At 41.9% G+C, this 17269-nt stretch overlaps 1 protein-coding gene across 6 annotated transcripts in view; it reads right to left on the bottom strand.

Annotated features, from left to right (window-relative positions):
• Syne1 (spectrin repeat containing nuclear envelope protein 1) overlaps positions 1-17269 on the bottom strand; it is a 290715-nt gene that overhangs the window by 259580 nt on the left and 13866 nt on the right. For all 6 annotated transcript variants that reach the window (XM_045158726.1, XM_045158729.1, XM_045158728.1 and 3 more), the window contains exons 9-14: positions 16170-16375; positions 15020-15175; positions 10947-11238; positions 9091-9263; positions 5098-5407; positions 3431-3595 (exon numbers count right to left, since the gene is read on the bottom strand). In XM_045158726.1, coding sequence (XP_045014661.1) covers positions 3431-3595; positions 5098-5407; positions 9091-9263; positions 10947-11238; positions 15020-15175; positions 16170-16375 — 1302 coding nt within the window. The remainder of the gene's footprint in view (positions 1-3430; positions 3596-5097; positions 5408-9090; positions 9264-10946; positions 11239-15019; positions 15176-16169; positions 16376-17269) is intronic.

Here is a 17269-nt window from a genome sequence, read left to right as displayed (position 1 = left end):
ATGACAATTTAGAACTTGCTTTCAGTCTTAAGGCACACATATGTAAAGGGTAATATGATGCAATTAAAATACGCATTGTTGAGTAGGTAACTACCAGCATTTCTGAAGAGAGATGATTTCAAGGACATTTCTTTGCTAAAATAATTCCATGGTGGTTATATGTTTACATATGTATTGCTAAAGCCAAGTTGTTGTTAGCATTCATACAAAATTATGTTCACCACTGGACTAAGTAGAAGGAAAAGATGATTATTAGGGAACCAAAAAAATCTCCAAGAAAATCAATTACAAAGTAACAAGAGAAAAACTGAGACATTAGAAGTGATTCATGCTTCATAAATTATGTTAAGCATAAGGTGTATTTTAAGTAATCTGTATGTATGGTTTGTACTTCATTTAATTAGCCTGAAATAAGTCTGTCTTCTCATAATTATGTACAACAGAGCCACATTTGAGTATAAATCATTTGCAGTTCCAAAGTTAATTATAGGGTATTCTAACACATAATCACATGAAATGTGATTTTACGCATGGGTAAATGTGTCCTTACACACGGGTAGTACTAAATATGTACAGTCAGCTTTTCTCAGCCTTGCAATTCTGAAATCCATCTCTGCATATCAGTACATCTAATACTTAGTGGCTTTGATAAAGAAAAGGAACTTTGGAAAGTAGCATGTCTGACATGTGGATCCTAAAACTTAAATGACGTATGTGAACTACTTCAAATTTGGAGTTCACGTAGCACAAACTGTCAAAAATCCGTTTCCCAACATCCTCTCTTAGCCATCAGCTCAATTTTCTTTGGCATGAAAATAGAACAATGTTTGTGATCACTAATTCCACTGATGCCAGTGTGAATGTGGGCATCATTATTACAGAACACTTTTCGGTCTTGTGTTTGAGCTTTGAAAACTTTATCTATATGTGTGTGCATGCACTCACACCTTCATACATGCATATGTTTTACTTCAGAGCTTTCTCTTCTGGGAGATTACCCCTTGGGAGACTGTGGTGGCCATGGCATTTAAGGACAGATGATAGCGTTGTACTATTTTATTTTCTCTAAAGCTTTTTCCTTATTCACTAGCCTATATTAAGGCTTGACCTGAACTTCTACAGGATAGTCTTTGATAGACATTACTTACTCCTTCCCAAATTTAATTTTTTTAATATTAGCTGAAAATGCCACTTTTTAATTAATCAACTTATTTATTTGAGAGTGACAGAGAGAGAGAGAGAGAGGGGTGGGGGGCGAGAAAGAGAGAGATGGGCATGCCAAGGCCTCCAGCCACTGCAAACAAACTCCAGATGCATGCACCACCTTGTGCACCTGGCTTACATGGGTCCTGGGGAATCGAGCCTTGAACCAGGGCCCTTAGGCTTCACAGGCAAACATTTAACCACTAAGCCATCTCTCCAGCCCCAAATTTCATTTTTTTTCCTATTAATTCCTTTAGGTATCCTCCTACCTTTTGGGAATTATTTTATAATGGTCACGGAGAGAGAATGGGAGGTAGGGAGAGAGGTAGAGGGAAAGCAAAAGAGGGAGGGAGAAGGAAGAAGAGAAAGGGAGGCAGGGAAAGGGAAGAGGAAGAAGGAGGAAAAGAGAAAGAGGGAGGGGGAAAGGAGCAGTAGGAAGAGAGAGACTTTTTGACAACCTCCAAAACAGTCTTTGTTAAAGAATTATCTTGGGACTAGGGAGATGACTCAGCAGGTAGTAACACTTGCCACACAAGCGTGCGGGTTGAGAGGGCCTGAGAGGTCTGAGCCGTCATTCCCCGGTCCACACAGAAACAGCCCGGTGTGGCCACGTACCCCTGCAACCCCAGTCCTATAGGGATTTGAGAACAGAAAATCACTCGGGCTTGCAAAACCTGCAAGGTCCAGGGTCAGTGAGAAACTCTGTCTGCAGGAAAAATGTGCATGAGTGATAGAGGAATATACCTCGTGTTCCCCTGGGGCACAGGCTCTCACACATGTACACATATGGGTACATGGCTCATAGACACACACACACACCACACCACATATACTACATGGGCGGGGGGGGGGGGGGAGAATCGCTTTGCTTTCTCAAATTAACTTTCCAAGACATTAATCCATCGCTGCTATCTCCTCTTCCTCTCCTGCTAAGTCTATGTAGCCTTGAGCCTCACTTCCCCCACCAGTGGAAATGGCTCTCAAGGCTACTAAAGAGCTCATTTCTCCAATCAAGTGGGCAACCTTCATTCTCCACAGGGCCCTGGTGACAACCTTTCTCCATCTGAACTTCACTCTCTTTTTCTCCTCTCGCTGTTCTGTCTCCTTCCCCCTTTCTCTCCTTCAGTTCCTTTAGACCTTGAGTATGCCTGGATTTTGGCTCAGCACTCTGTGTTCGAATTGTTGAACACTGGTCTTGGATTCAACCTCTCTAACACCTTCAACTACAAACTACAAGCCGGTGATGTTCATCACTCTGCCTTCGACTCAGCTTCCTAACCCAACTAATGGCATGTATATTCATGACTATCTCCACCTCATGGTTCAAATTCTATCCATCATCCCTGAAATTCCCCGGTTTCCCCCTCTATAATGATTTCTCTCTGCATGCACCTATTTTCCTCAGATGTTGAGCTTTATTAATCTTAAGACTTGATATCCACCATTAACTTATTCATTCATTTTTGCAATAGTGTCTCATTATGTATGTACCCCTGGCTGGCTTGGCATTCACTACACAGACCAGGCTGGCCTTGAACTTGTGATAGTCCTCTTGCCAGTATCTTTGAGAGCTGACATTACAGGCATGTGACACCATGCCCAGCTCACCCAGGGCCCTTCAACCTTAGTCCCCACAGCCACTTAGTCACTCAGAGTATTGCAGGCACCAGGCATTATGTTAAATATTAGATACTGGACCTAAGTTAGCCTGCCAAACAACTCTCTGGGGCTGGTTTTCTCAGAGCATATTTTAATTCGTTTTTTTTTTTTTTTTTTTTTTTTTAATTTCCAGTTAAGAGGTGTAGACCAGAGACCCACAGTGCACAAAGTGACGTGGGCCTCGGCAGAGATGAGACACGGCACCTGGGCTCTCTAGCTACAAAGACCGACCTCCCACCCTGCGCTCAGGTTACGCTGGGCCAGTGAGGGCAGCGGGGCGGGATGTGGTTCTCAGTCTCGCACCCTCCTGTAACGAGCACATTGTAGATATTGAAGCAAGCACAATGCCACACTTTACTCACAAGTGTAAATAAATTCTTTCAACTTGTTTTCCTGAATCTTGTTTGTGTTTAGGATTACCCAGAGGTGAAGGAGTAAACATCACCAAAACTAGGAAGGAAACAATCTCACACCAGAATGTCGTCCACCACGTCCTAGCCACGAGTGTCCCATTGATCGCTGAAGAATACGCGATACAGTGTAGCGTACAAACAGCCCATTTTCTGACCTTGATTTTCAACAACTTTTTCTGGGTGGCTGATGAATCTCCGGACACATCTGACCATCTGTGGAGTTCCTCTTTGGCTGAGTGGAGCCAATCAGTGAATTCCTGGACAGCATCTAAGTACATGAGGTGGTCTTTCACAATCTCTTCCACCTTCCTCATTTTCTCCTAGTAAGGGAAGAATAGGTGGCCTTAGCAGTCATTATTATCATGGCAAACATGAAATCAGGCAACATGACAGTTTTGATCAAAGTCTCCCTGTATCTCTATATTTTGGTTTTTGAATTCCCTAAGCTTAATATTTTTCAAAAGAAGCCATATAAACTAGACTGCAATGCTGTGAGGAAACAATCCTTTTTCCTATGTTTACTAATTTATAAAAAAAATCACAATTATTGTAACTTTTATTGTTTGATCAGTCACTTGAGTCAGCATGATGTACAGCGTGAGGGCTGGCATTTAAAATGAGCTTGTTGAGGTCAAGCCACAGAGGAACTGGCCGTACGAGCAAGGATACTGCTTCCATGGCGAGCCTGATGACCTGGGCCAGGTGAGGCAGACAGACACTCAAGGGCACACAAAACGCAGCAAACAGAAACCCAGAAGCTGCTGAGAACTCAGCTCTAGAGCAGAATTAAAGCAGACCCCCCACGGCTCAGGTAAGTCTGTGGAAAAGGGGCAGGAAAGAGGGTGGGAGGGAATAGCCAGAGACATAGCTCCTCCCACAGCGACAGACTGACGCTCTAACAACTCATAACTTACAACTACGCGGTGAACACCAGCTATCCCCCACTAAGGAGGGGCCTCCGTGCAGCGGGGGCAGGGAGGAGGAGAATGATGGTGTCACCATATGATATGTATCCGTACAAAATTTCTACTTTAAAAAAAAAAAAGGATGAAGGAACATATGCTGACAACAGTTGGTATCAATAGGAAAATCAAAGTAAGGAAAAGCAAACTTTCACTTGATTTCTATAACTTTCACAGATATGTAGAAAGGAAAACTATGGAGGAAACTTGAGATTCATACAGAGCATCAAAAATTCTTGGTATCATATGAAACAGTCTATATTTTCGAGAATCAGAAAATAAGGAACAAATGTAAAACTTCATACATGTTTGAAACCTGAGACTTGAGTTTAATATAACAGCGGGATTGTAAAACGCTCATGGTTGATGGTCAGGCTTGCAAAACAAGCAGGTGAGTTCACTAATGATGTACGTAAGAACAGCAAATAAAAAATATATATATATAAAGAATAATCCCAAGATTCCAGAGAGAGAGCAATGCATGGGTATTCGCCAGTATAGATGAAGAATGATCTTTTTGTTACTAGTTTTTAATCAGCTTTAATGCAATAGTTTCCATCAGGGCCTCTTCATACATTTGTTTCAGACATTTGTCCCCTGATATATGCTGCTGCCATCTGTCCCCTCCTCTAGTGCCCTCTACCATGCCCCCCAACTGACTCCCTTTCCTCCCCCAGTTAGCTCCCCCTTTCTGTTTTCCCAATGTGTGTATGTATGTGTATATAGATTTCTATTTACACACACACACACACACACACACACACATATATATCGGCAGCCACATCAAGCAATTTTACCCATATTTTATTCTTCACCTACATTTTGAAGTTTTTTTTTTTTTTCTTGGTAAAAGCACTCACCCTGGCCACTGTCATTATATCCTGAAACTGTGTCCTCAGTTCTTCCTGCGCCGTTTCCTTGAAATACTCATCGTGGGTCTTCTCATACAGCTCCCTGGACATGGCCGCTAGGTGCTGCAGGGCTCCCGTGTGATCCTCTGCCTCGGAGACAACGGACTGGAAGTGGTCCAACAGGGAAAACTTCTCCTTCAGCCCTGGCTGCAGCTGTAAGGGATGCTCGACTTTCTGATCCATGGATTCCATCCACTGCTCCAACTGGCTTTTCCTCTCTACATAATCATTCCATTGGCTAATCACAGACTCCAGGTTGCTAGAGTTAATGAGGTACATTATAAGGTGAGTTACTCTGGTTTCTGTACCAAAGCCTAATTGCTAAGTCAATATGTCTATGATATTCTTAAAGATATTTTATTTTATTTACTTATGAGAGAGAGAGAGAGAGAGAGAATGGCCATGCCAGGGCCTCTAACCACTGCAAATGAACTCCAGATGTGTGTGCCACCTTATGCATCTGGCTTATATGGGTACTGGGGAATCTAATCTGGGTCCTTAGGCTTCATAGGCAAGTGCCATAACTACTAAGCAATTTCTCCAAGCCATTTTTCCCTGAATGCAATTATATGTGATAAAAATATTTTTGAATTTAAGAAGAAACTCAACTCTTGATCCACCAAAATGAGGGCACAGTTTATCCAAACAAGAGATATATACACTAAACTTTGAAGACACTACAGTCATACACACATCTGTAAATGCCTCTTCCGAATACTAATTGCCTTACCTACATGGATTAGTTTATAGAATATATTGTGGTTGTGAAAACACAGTACCAGAATAACAATTAAATTCCATTTAGAGCCTGGAGAGATGACTTAGCAGTTAAGGTGTTTGTCTGCAAAGCCAAGGGACCCTGGTTTGATTCCCCAGGACCCATATAAGCCAGAGGCACAGGTGGTGCATGCATCAGGAATTTGCAGTGACTGGAGGCCCTGGCATGCCAATTCTCTCCCAACCTCTCTCTCTCTCTCTCTCTGCCAATTTCTCTCTCCCTCTCTGAAATAAATAAATAAAAATAACAAAATACCAATTAATTCCAGTTAGAATATACTAATTCTTAATTTTCCTGTACTTAGTTTAAATTACTAAATCTATATGGTAATTATTTATTGACTGGAATTCAAAATTCAAGGTATCCTTCCTAGTTAAATAATATCATGGGATTGATTTTCAGGTAGTGATGTACATACAAACACATAATAACCATAATTGCATTCAGGGAAAAATGGCTTGGAGAAATTGCTTAGTAGTTATGGCACTTGCCTATGAAGCCTAAGGACCCAGATTAGATTCCCCAGTACCCACATAATTCTATTAAGTGCACAAATGAATGAAGGTTCAGTATGTTTATGAAAAATAGTCACAAATGTAATAGTAAAGGAAGCAGGTTTCAAAACAGTCAAATAAGATGCTTTACGGACTGGGCTAAAGCAAAGATTGTGTTGCTGCGTTTCACAGTCTCTCTCTCCCTCTCTCTCCCTATCCCTCCTTTTCTCCCTTTCTCCCTTCCTTCTTTCCTTCTTCTTTCCCTTCTGACTCAAACGCAGAGCCTCTTCCATGCTAGTGAGCGGCCACTGACCTCCAACCTGAGCCCCGGGAACTACTCTGCACTCATGTTCGCTGAATGCCCCGCCTCCCTCGTAAATGTGGTAAGACTCTGGAGTTGGGACCACACAGTAAATAAATACCCATCATTTGCTCTATCTGTCCCTTTTGTCTCAGTGAGAACCTCGTTTTATATAGCTTAGCATCTTCTCCTTTCCTGAAAGACTTTTTAAAAAAACTTTTTTAAAAAAAATTTTATTTATTTATTTGAGAGCGACAGACACAGAGAGAAAGACAGATAGAGGGAGAGAGAGAGAATGGGCGCGCCAGGGCTTCCAGCGTCTGCAAACAAACTCCAGACGCGTGCGCTCCCTTGTGCATCTGGCTAACGTGGGACCTGGGGAACCGAGCCTCGAACTGGGGTCCTTAGGCTTCACAGGCAAGCGCTTAACCGCTAAGCCATCTCTCCAGCCCAAAGACTTTTTTAAATGTTGGAATCCATGCCACACAGAACCACATTCCTATGCTGTCCCCAAGTATCTTTTGAAAACATATTTAACACGATCCGTGTCAGTTTACTGGACTGTATTCTGCTAGACTAGTCTTTGTGCCTTTAAAGGGCAAAACTGATTTTGTTTTGTTTCATTATTTACTTCAATCATGTAATCCTTGCTGCTGCTTTGAACATCGCTTCTTGTTGGAATAGATGAGCCAGAGCTCTGAATCTGTTTCTTGTGCTCAGCCTTTCATGATAACACCTCGGACAATACTCACCCACTCTCCTATTAAAACTTACAAAGCTGGCCTACTGCCAAGCACCAGGAAGTTATTTATGCTCCAGCAATCTGCTATAGAATAGCAGAGCCACACAGAACCTTACATTCTCTTTGCTGATCACTAAGATTCATTCTACCATGCAGAGCTGGTCTGTCTTCAGAGTCACTACCCATATTCCATATTAACAGAAAAGCCAAGAAATAAATGTAATCAAACAAAACCATATAAGGTTTAGGTGTAACCATCACTGCTTATATTGCAAAGAATAGCTATTATGATTTTTTTGCTATGAGCTTTCATCCTTTGGTCATCTGTACTGGCATCTACTTTTTAAGTGGTTTCATAGCATGTAGCTTACAGAATATGGATTTTGATGTGTTTCAGTCTAATTTAGTTATAACTGATAGTTATTTGTCCAACAATCCAGGCAGATATCAATAAATAATCTAAGAAGAGAGAAAGGATGATAAAAAAATCTTCCATTTGGGGATGGAGAGATGGCTTAATAGTTAAGGCATTTGCCTATGAAGCCTAAAAATCCTGGTTCGATTCCCAAAACACATGTAAGCCAGATGCACATGGTGGTACATGCATCTGAAGTTCTTTTGCAGTTCCTGGAGGTCCTACAGTGTTCATTCTCTCTCTCTCTCTCTGTGTCTCTCGCTTTCTCTCTCCCCCTCCCTCCCTCCCTCCCTCTTTCTCTTTCTAAATTATATAAATACAACATAATATTTTTAAAATAACACAAACTATGTACAAATGGAGTCATTATATTTTGATAGATGGCACACATGTTTTAAGTCAGGTTTAATATATGTCTTTACAAATATATGTCATTTTTTTGTAGTGAGAACTTAATTGTAATTTTTTTCAGCTTTTTGAAATGTACAGTACACAACTGTTACTTACTGGGACAAAATAGCACCGTAAAATTTCTTACTCCTATCTGACTGTTACCTGGATCCATTAACTAATCTTTCCCCATTCTCCTTCCTGCCACTCTCCCTGGCCTCAGATAACCCACATTCTACTGTGAACCTCTGTCAGATTCCACATATATGTGAAGTCAGGCAGTGCTTCCACAGGTCTGGAGGTTGCTGAATGGGATGGTTAGCTGCAAAATGTTCCTTTTTATAGAAGGTCAGCTCCCTGAGCCTCAGCTGCCAAATGACTAGATCTCCTTATCATTGAGATAAGCAGAAATACTCTATTGACTTCCTCCAATCCCAGTCTAGGTTCTGGTTGGGGAATAGATTTACACTGAAACTTGACAGCTGCCAAAAGTATAATCAATTCCCTGTCTATGCCTTTTAAAAGCTAAAAGTTATTAAAGGCTCCCTGTAAGGAGGTATTTTCCTGAGTCCATGCTATATGCAAGATTCCATGAGATAAAAATAATTCAGAAAGAAAACACAGAAACAAAAAAAGCTAATGTACCCATGCCAGTCTTTACCCCCATGGGAAATATAATGCCAGCAAAGCTTTGGCATGCTGACGACGAGCTAAATTAATGTGCTTGGTAACTTTACCACAGGCTATGTCAGCACTTTTACATCATCTTGCAAAGACACGATGTTTTATTTGGACTAGTAACCTTATGAGCAGACAGCGTACCCCTGTGCATGGGCTGCAGAGCTCATGATGTCAGCCCACACAGTTCTGAGCACCTCCAGCTGGGCCCGAATCGCCTGCTGACCTTCTTCGTTGCTACTTCTCAAGGCCTGTTCCCCCTTGCCAATAGCCATATTCAATTCCACTTCTCCTTCACCCTTCATCAAGAGGATGTCCTGAAATAGAACAGGGGAAATTTGTTAGTGGGAACATGAAAAATTCCTTTTTTTTTTTTTTTTTAAAAAAAGTTCTCTTTTCATGTGAGAATTAAGGTGGGGACTATCATACCTTACAGTGAAAATGACAGGCCTGGAAAGATGGCTCACTGAGTAGAAATGCTGGCCATGCAAGCATGAGGTCTTGAATCTGGTTTTCCTGTACTGGCACAAATTGTCAGGAGTGCTGGTGCCTGCCTGCAACTAGTACTGGGCTAAGTGGAGAACTGGCTGGCCAGTGTGGCTGAACTGGTGAGGTGCACATTCAACAAGAGGATCTGTGTCAAGGAACAGCGTGGCTGAACTGGTGAGGTGCACATTCAACAAGAGGATCTGTGTCAAGGAACAGCGTGGCTGAACTGGTGAGGTGCACATTCAACAAGAGGATCTGTGTCAAGGAACAGCGTGGCTGAACTGGTGAGGTGCACATTCAACAAGAGGATCTGTGTCAAGGAACAGCGTGGCTGAACTGGTGAGGTGCACATTCAACAAGAGGATCTGTGTCAAGGAACAGCGTGGCTGAACTGGTGAGGTGCACATTCAACAAGAGGATCTGTGTCAAGGAACAGCGTGGCTGAACTGGTGAGGTGCACATTCAACAAGAGGATCTGTGTCAAGGAACAGCATGGAGAGCTATAAAGGAAGACACCTCACACCAACCTTTGGCTTTTATGTGCACATGACACACAAGTATGCACACACATTTGCTGTTGTGTGAGTGTGGATGAATATGCATGCATACATTCACCCAACACACACACACTTCAAAAAGTGATAGCAGGGCTGGAGAGATGGCTTAACGGGTAAGGCACTTGCCTGCAAAGCCAAAGGATCTAGGTTCACTTCCCCAGGACCCACATAAGCCAGGTGCACAAGGGTGCGCACATATCTGGAGTTCGTTTGCAGTGGCTGGAGGCCCTGGTGCGCCCATTCTCTCTCTCCCTCTCTTTCTCTCTCTCTACCTGCCTAGTTCTCTCCCTTTCTCTCTCTAAAATAATTCAATTAAATTAAATTTTTTAAAAGTGAAAGCAATGAACTCTATGTTATACTATATGCTGGCAGTCAGGAAAACAAGGAGCCAAAGATCAACTTAAGTTCTTAGGAAACTGATCATTTCCAAGCAGAATGAGGACACCTGTCTGTCAAGGATCTAATCTCTCTTCCCTTCACTACCTGGAGAATGCCCATTCACAAGGTTACTTTTGCTAACTGTAGTCTGGGACGAAGGTTTTCCTTGTGTTTCTAACACACTGAGGTTGCTTCCCAGGGACAGTCTACCTACACGTCTCTCTAAGTAACCACTGACATAATGGTCTCTCTAGCTTGACCATGAACTCCTGGAGAAGGAGCACAAACTTCTACCACTAGATTTCCATCAATTAGCTTTGTACTTGGAGCAGAGTAGGTTTCCTTTACTGTTTCATGATTAGTTACTGACTAATTTTAAAAAAAAATAAAGCTAACTTAAAACAAAAATGTTTCTTTTTCAAAGAACATGAAATACCCTCATGTATATTTTGTCCATTTTTCCCTTAATGCATCATTATCTGATGTTCCTAAGACAATGTGGACATAGACTAGCCCCTATGGATCCAATCAAATCAATCAGTAGCCATTGGTGGCACCAGGCTGGACCCCACATACCTGTATCTGTGACAAGCGTCTCTCCAAGGTCTCCTTGCTCCCAAGAGTGCTCTCCGCAGAGGCCAGTCTGTCTTGGAGGTCCTTCACCCGAGACCACATGCCCTGCACTGCATCCTCCAGGGCCTCATGTTCCTGGAGGGCCAGCTGGCAGCTGCGCAGCCTCTCTTTGGTCATCCTGAGAAGGTTCTGGTAGCTGGTGAGAAGCTGGGCACACCGGCGGCTGCCTTTCCCTGTGCTGTGTCCTTCTTCGCTGAGAAGCTGCCCTCTCTGGGACAGCTTGTCAAGTGACTCTCTAGACAAATAGAATTGCTTTTTGTGAAAAAAAAAAAATCTCAAACATTCTGGAGTGCAGGGCAGTGACAAATGACTGTTGCTATTGGAGCAAAAACCAGACAAGAGCTCATGGCTGACATGCCTTTGATATTAGGATGCTGGGAACTGGACTGGCTGTAGCTTTATGGTCTTTCTTAATGTAGTCAATGCCCATTGAGAAATAGGAGTCTATGGAGGCTGTGTCTTCATAGAAATCATAATAACAGAGTCTATATCTTATTAAGAATTCAGTCCAGGGAATGGTCTGCACTCACCCTTAGCATTACTCTATTCCTTTAATATTCTAACCTAGCAAAGTTTCCTGAGGGTTGGAGAGATGGCTCAGTGGTTAAAGGTGCTTGCTTGCAAGGCCTGAAGGCTCAGTTTTGATTCCAAAAACCCATGAAAAGACAATACCCACATAAAGCCAAATGCACAAAGTGGTGCATGCATCTGGAATTCGCTTGCAGTGATAGGAATCCCTGGAAATTATTCATTCTCTCTCTCTCCTACCTGAATAAACCACTTTAAAAAAACTCCCTGAAACTTCTCACATGCTCTGCTGTTATATCTTTATGTGGACGCCTCTGCTTGGGACACCTCACCTCACCTGTTACTTTCCAAGTTTCCTCTTCCAAGTTCAGTGTACATCCCCTCCCCAGGCAGTATCCATGACAACCCAGGATAAGTGGTGGGAGCAAGACTCTTCTCCTGTGCCCTCTGCTCCTTGTCTCCTTCCTCACCTAATATACTTGCTGCACCCACAAGACTATCATCTTGTTGAATCCTGGGCAACTACACTCATTTTCTACTCCCAGGATTCCAACTCAATGTTGGGCTAAGACAAAGAAGGCTTTCAAAAGCCATGGTAGGAGCTGGAGAGATGGCTTAGCGCTTAAGGCCCTTGCTTTCAAAGCCTAAGGACCCAAAACCAAAGGATCTACTCTCCAGATCCCACGTAAGCCGGATGCAAAGATGAGGCAAGCGCAAGGTTGCACATGCCCATTAGGTGGTGCAAGTGTCTGGAGTTCCATTACAGTGGCTCAGGTGCTAGTGTAAATAAAAATAAAGCATGGCAGGATAATATACATATATGTGTTCATATAGATAGATAGATAGATAGATAGATAGATAGATAAGATTTCCTTGTTGTGCCTTGAACATTCTGCTAATCTTATTATGTATCTATGCTAATTAAGGCAAAAGGAAAACATCAGCATTGTGGGCTTGATATGCTAAGTTACCAAGTTCTGAATGTTTCTTTCCTTACTACATCTTGGCCAGCCATTTATTTTTTATCATAAATTAATAATATGTAATTATGTAAATGTATGGTTTATAAAGTGGTGTTATGGTTTATGGATCCAATATAGAGTCATGAAATCAAGCTGGTTAACGTATCTGTCACACTCAAATACATCACATTTTTTTGTGGCAAGAACATTTGAAAATTGGTGCCTTAGGAATTTTGAAATATACAACATTCTATTTTTAACTACTTTCACCATGACATTTACTAAAGCAAAACAAAACACTTTCCCATAGATCTCTTAGCATAAATTCTGAATTCCTTTATTTTTTAATTAGCTTGCAAAGTAGTAGGCTTTCTTGTGACGTTTTCACACATGTTTAAGTCGGTGGACTCCTCCCTCCACCTCCTATTCTCCCCATCTCCTTATCCCACCCCCTTTCAAATGTTCCTCCCCCACACTTCTCTCTTCCCTCTTCTATCTCATGTGTTCTATTTCCTCCCACGTGTCTCTTTCTTAAAGTCATTTTTACATTTTCTCTGCTAGGTCCTTTTCCTGTTTCCCTGGCCTCTACACCCCTCTCTTCCAAGCTTCTGTGGCCAACAGACTGGAGAGCTCAGACTTCTTATCAAATACCCGTCAGGAAAAACCTGGGTATCAGTCAAGAGTGTGAAAACATCTCATTCAATATTGCTGGGTTTACCACAAAAAAAAAAAAAAAAAAAAAAAAAAAAAAAGGAACTTGAAGTTTATCTTTCACTTTTTTTTTTCTTAATGATGGCTATGTAAACAAGCATCCTATGAACCACTTGTAGTAGCAGTTATACAATATGTTAACTCCTTTAAATGACATTATCTTGTAGTCTGCTTATTGAGGCAGGAGGGTGCTAAAAGCAACAACATGAGTAAAACAATAACCAAGACTAGATGTTTCATAGGCCACTACAAGATGACTTGCTGAAGCCATGATAAAGAGTCTCAGTGTCACGTCTGTATACTTTCTTCACAGGGTATCTCCCTCAAATATTTGAAGCTCTGGGACTATGAAGGTGAAAAATGTCCAGATGCTGGGGAGAAGCAGGTAGAAGAATTCAAGAGAACGAAGTTGTACGTGATTTGTCAAGTCTAGTGGTGCACGTCTGTAATGTAGCCCAATCATTTTCAGGGTCAGAAGACATAACTAACAAACAAACCACAAAACAACCAACCAGCAGCCAGGCCACCAACCAACCAACCAACCAACCAGCAGCCAGGCCACCAACCAACCAACCAACAAGCAGCCAGGCTACCAACCAGCCAACCAACCAGCAGCCAGGCCACCAACCAACTATCCAACCAGCAGCCAGGCCAACAAACAACCACTCTAAAATGTGTCCAGCACTTTGGAGGCCGAACTAGGAGGCTCCCTGTGTTTGAGGCTAATATGTTTGCTACAGAGTGAATTCCAGGTTAGCCTAGGCTACAGTTAGACACTTACCTAGCGAAAACAAACAAAAAATTTAATGAGGCCATGAGCCTCATCATTGATAAAATAGGATATTGAGAAATTATACCTGAAAAATAAGAAAGAAAAGAACAAACAAACAAGAAACTAGTGAACTATTCTTAACTGAATTATATCTGTAAGAAGGAAGTTTATTTTTTGGCTTATTTATTTGTGTGTGCACACGTGAGCATACACCTAAGTACATGATGCCAGGCCCTCTTGCCTCTGCAAACAAAGACCAGACTCCACTCTTTGCGTCCAGCTTACATGGTGGCCTGTGAGTTGAACCCTAGACCAGCAGGCTTCGCAAGTAGGCACCTTTAACTGCTAAGCTATCTTCCCAGTCCTAGCTTCTGCTTTTGTTCAGGGTCTTTTGTATATTAATTTTAAAACTTTTTTTTTAATTTTTATTTATTTATTTGAGAGCGACAGACACAGAGAGAAAGACAGATAGAGGGAGAGAGAGAGAATGGGCGCGCCAGGGCTTCCAGCCTCTGCAAACGAACTCCAGACACGTGCGCCCCCTTGTGCATCTGGCTAATGTGGGACCTGGGGAACCGAGCCTCGAACCGGGGTCCTCATGCTTCACAGGCAAGCGCTTAACCGCTAAGTCATCTCTCCAGCCCTATTAATTTTTAGTGTTGATAGCCTTTACTGTTCTTTACTATGTCTCTGAAATTTGGCATATTACTTTCATTACATAGAAGAAATTATATTTCTTTTTTTGTTTGTTTGTTTGTTTTTTTGTTTTTCGAGGTAGGGTCTCACTATGGTCCAGGCAGACCTGGAATTAACTCTGTAGTCTCAGGGTGGCCTTGAACTCATGGCGATCCTCCTACCTCTGCCTCCCAAGTGCTAGGATTAAAGGAGTGCGCCACCATGCCTGGCAGAGGAAATTATACTTCTAAACATGTTAGGTTGTTTATAAACAAAATAAGAACATGCTTTTTATTTGAATTAAAAATAAAGAAATAAAACCAAATAAAACATGTCCAGTCAACAACCTGCTCCACTTCTTTCCACACCTGGCAGCCAGAAGTTCTCCCAGAAACATTTCGGCTTTGTGAACTTCGTTTTTCTTCTCAGGAATATGCTGCTTGCTCTCTCCAAAGTTCTCTGTGCTTAACCTTTCCTCCATTTCATGGACCCACAAGTTGAGTTTTCTGTGCTGATCCTCAAAGCTAAAGAAAAGGAAAATACCTTAGAAAATCTCAGGCGAGCTCATTAGATGTTCTAATAGCTGATGTCACAATGACTTTCATGTGGCAATTAGTACCTCATGTTATAAAGAAAATTCAACATACGCTTGCAGACAGTATCCTACATTTTAGTAACAAAATGATAAACCATAGTATTTTTTGTTTTTGGTGTAAGTAGAACAAAATGTGCCTCCAAGGTGAATTGATTTCATAACTTATAAACGACAGTGGGACTGCGTTTCCATGTCAATATGCACTTAAGTTAGTGCCTTATAACAAAGACCTTGCATTGGGGCCAGTGGAGAAGTGGGGCAGTAGAAGCCCTGGGGAAAGAAGAGGAAGTGGTCTTTGTATCTTAAAAGAATTGATCTTAGCATAAAAATGCAAGCTTTGATTACATTGTATGATTTTCCAGAAATAAGGACAACAATCAATCACATTTGCTTGGCCATCAGAAAGACAATTTGATTCTACTGATATTTTGTCTCCCTGTGGTGAGGCAGAATTTTCCCTCTAATCCATTAGTACAAACATATATTCATTAATATAGATATAGACATATATGATTCGATTCATAGATAGATAGATATGAATTGGAATCTTGATCCACAGAATTCAATAGCTACATTCTGCCAAGATTATCCTAATTGAGATGGACACAGGAAAAACATTGGATAAACTAAAAGCATGCATAACAAATTTCTAATATATTGAGTAAGCTGAATCAACCTTTGGGTCATTTGCAAATAATGCTGGGTATAATTTTTTGGTTTGGTTTTTTTCTATGTAGAAAATAAAGCTAGATGAAGACTTGAGAGACTGAGTAATTAATTGTACTAGAATGAACCTGAGGTAAAGGTAATTCAAAACCTCTTATAACTGAAAGTCTCAATTTCCCTGACTGTCCCTACAGGGCTGTGAGTCATGGAGAACTAGGCAGTGTGTGGCAAAGCCTGCGTCGACCCAAAGGACCTACCTCCCCAGCTCAGAGGCACAGTCCTGGAGAGCCTGCTTGTCTTTGAGACACTGCTTCAGGAATGCTTGGAACTCTTCGTTTGCCCTGGTGATCTGCTCCTGGATGCTGCCCACGATTTGTTTTGACAAATGTGCATACAAAGTTTGTCCTTCTTGAGTCACCACATCAAGCTTGCTCTGCCCATCACTGACTGAGTCTAAGATGCCCTGTTTCAGGAAGCAAAGGGAATAGAGAATATCTGCTACTATTGACAGGGTCGCTCGTGGCAATGCTGAGTTGAGGGGGTAGAACAAGAGGAAGAGAAGCAGAGGAAGCTGGGGGGAAGAGGTCTAAGAAGGCTGGAGTGAGAATAGGTTCCTGGTTGAGGACAGTGCCAGCTAGCTATTGAAACCGTTGAGGAATAACTGAGAACAATGTGCAGATGAAAAAAAAAAAAAAAGATATTGTCATCATGGTCCTGTTCTTACTCTCCCTGCTCTCATTGTCCCAACAGGTCCCATCTGCTCGTGTGGTCAGTGTGACAATCCTCTCACTAGATAGTCTCTGGGCTCCTTCCTTCTCTTCCTCTTGTCTACCCTGCACACAAAGACCATCATCAGGAACAGAACGCTCTTTCTCCACATGCAGCTTTTCCTTGAAAGACCTATGCTTAGGCTTCCTCAAATCAAAAGCACCCCAAAATTCAGTGCTGGCTGTTCCCCCTCTGAGTGCCAGAGTACCATTTCTATTGTTGCCTGGACATTCATTTGTGAAATTCCAATGGGTCTCAAGCTACATAGTGATAACCCCACATTTGATTTTACCATGCCTCTTATAAAACCAGTGTGGTTTACTGCATCAATGTTTTAACACTGACTTCACATGCAATAGGTATTGACAGTATTTTCATCATGCATTGGGCCACAAAATAAACATGTTTGTTTTTACATAGCGTCCTGTGTGGTATAGGTTGGCCTTGAACTCGCAATCCTCCTGTATCAGCATCCTGAGGGCTGAGATCACAGGAAACCCACCACTCTACCCATTGATAATTTTTAAAAGTTATCCACAATACTTAGCACTTTGTTTTTTCTCAGATGAGCATCATGACCCCAAGTTTT

The sequence above is a fragment of the Jaculus jaculus genome, chromosome 9 (genome assembly GCF_020740685.1).
Source record: "Jaculus jaculus isolate mJacJac1 chromosome 9, mJacJac1.mat.Y.cur, whole genome shotgun sequence".
Taxonomy (NCBI): domain Eukaryota; kingdom Metazoa; phylum Chordata; class Mammalia; order Rodentia; family Dipodidae; genus Jaculus; species Jaculus jaculus.
Note: the sequence above shows the minus strand (reverse complement) of the source record. Positions and strands in the feature narration are given on the sequence as shown.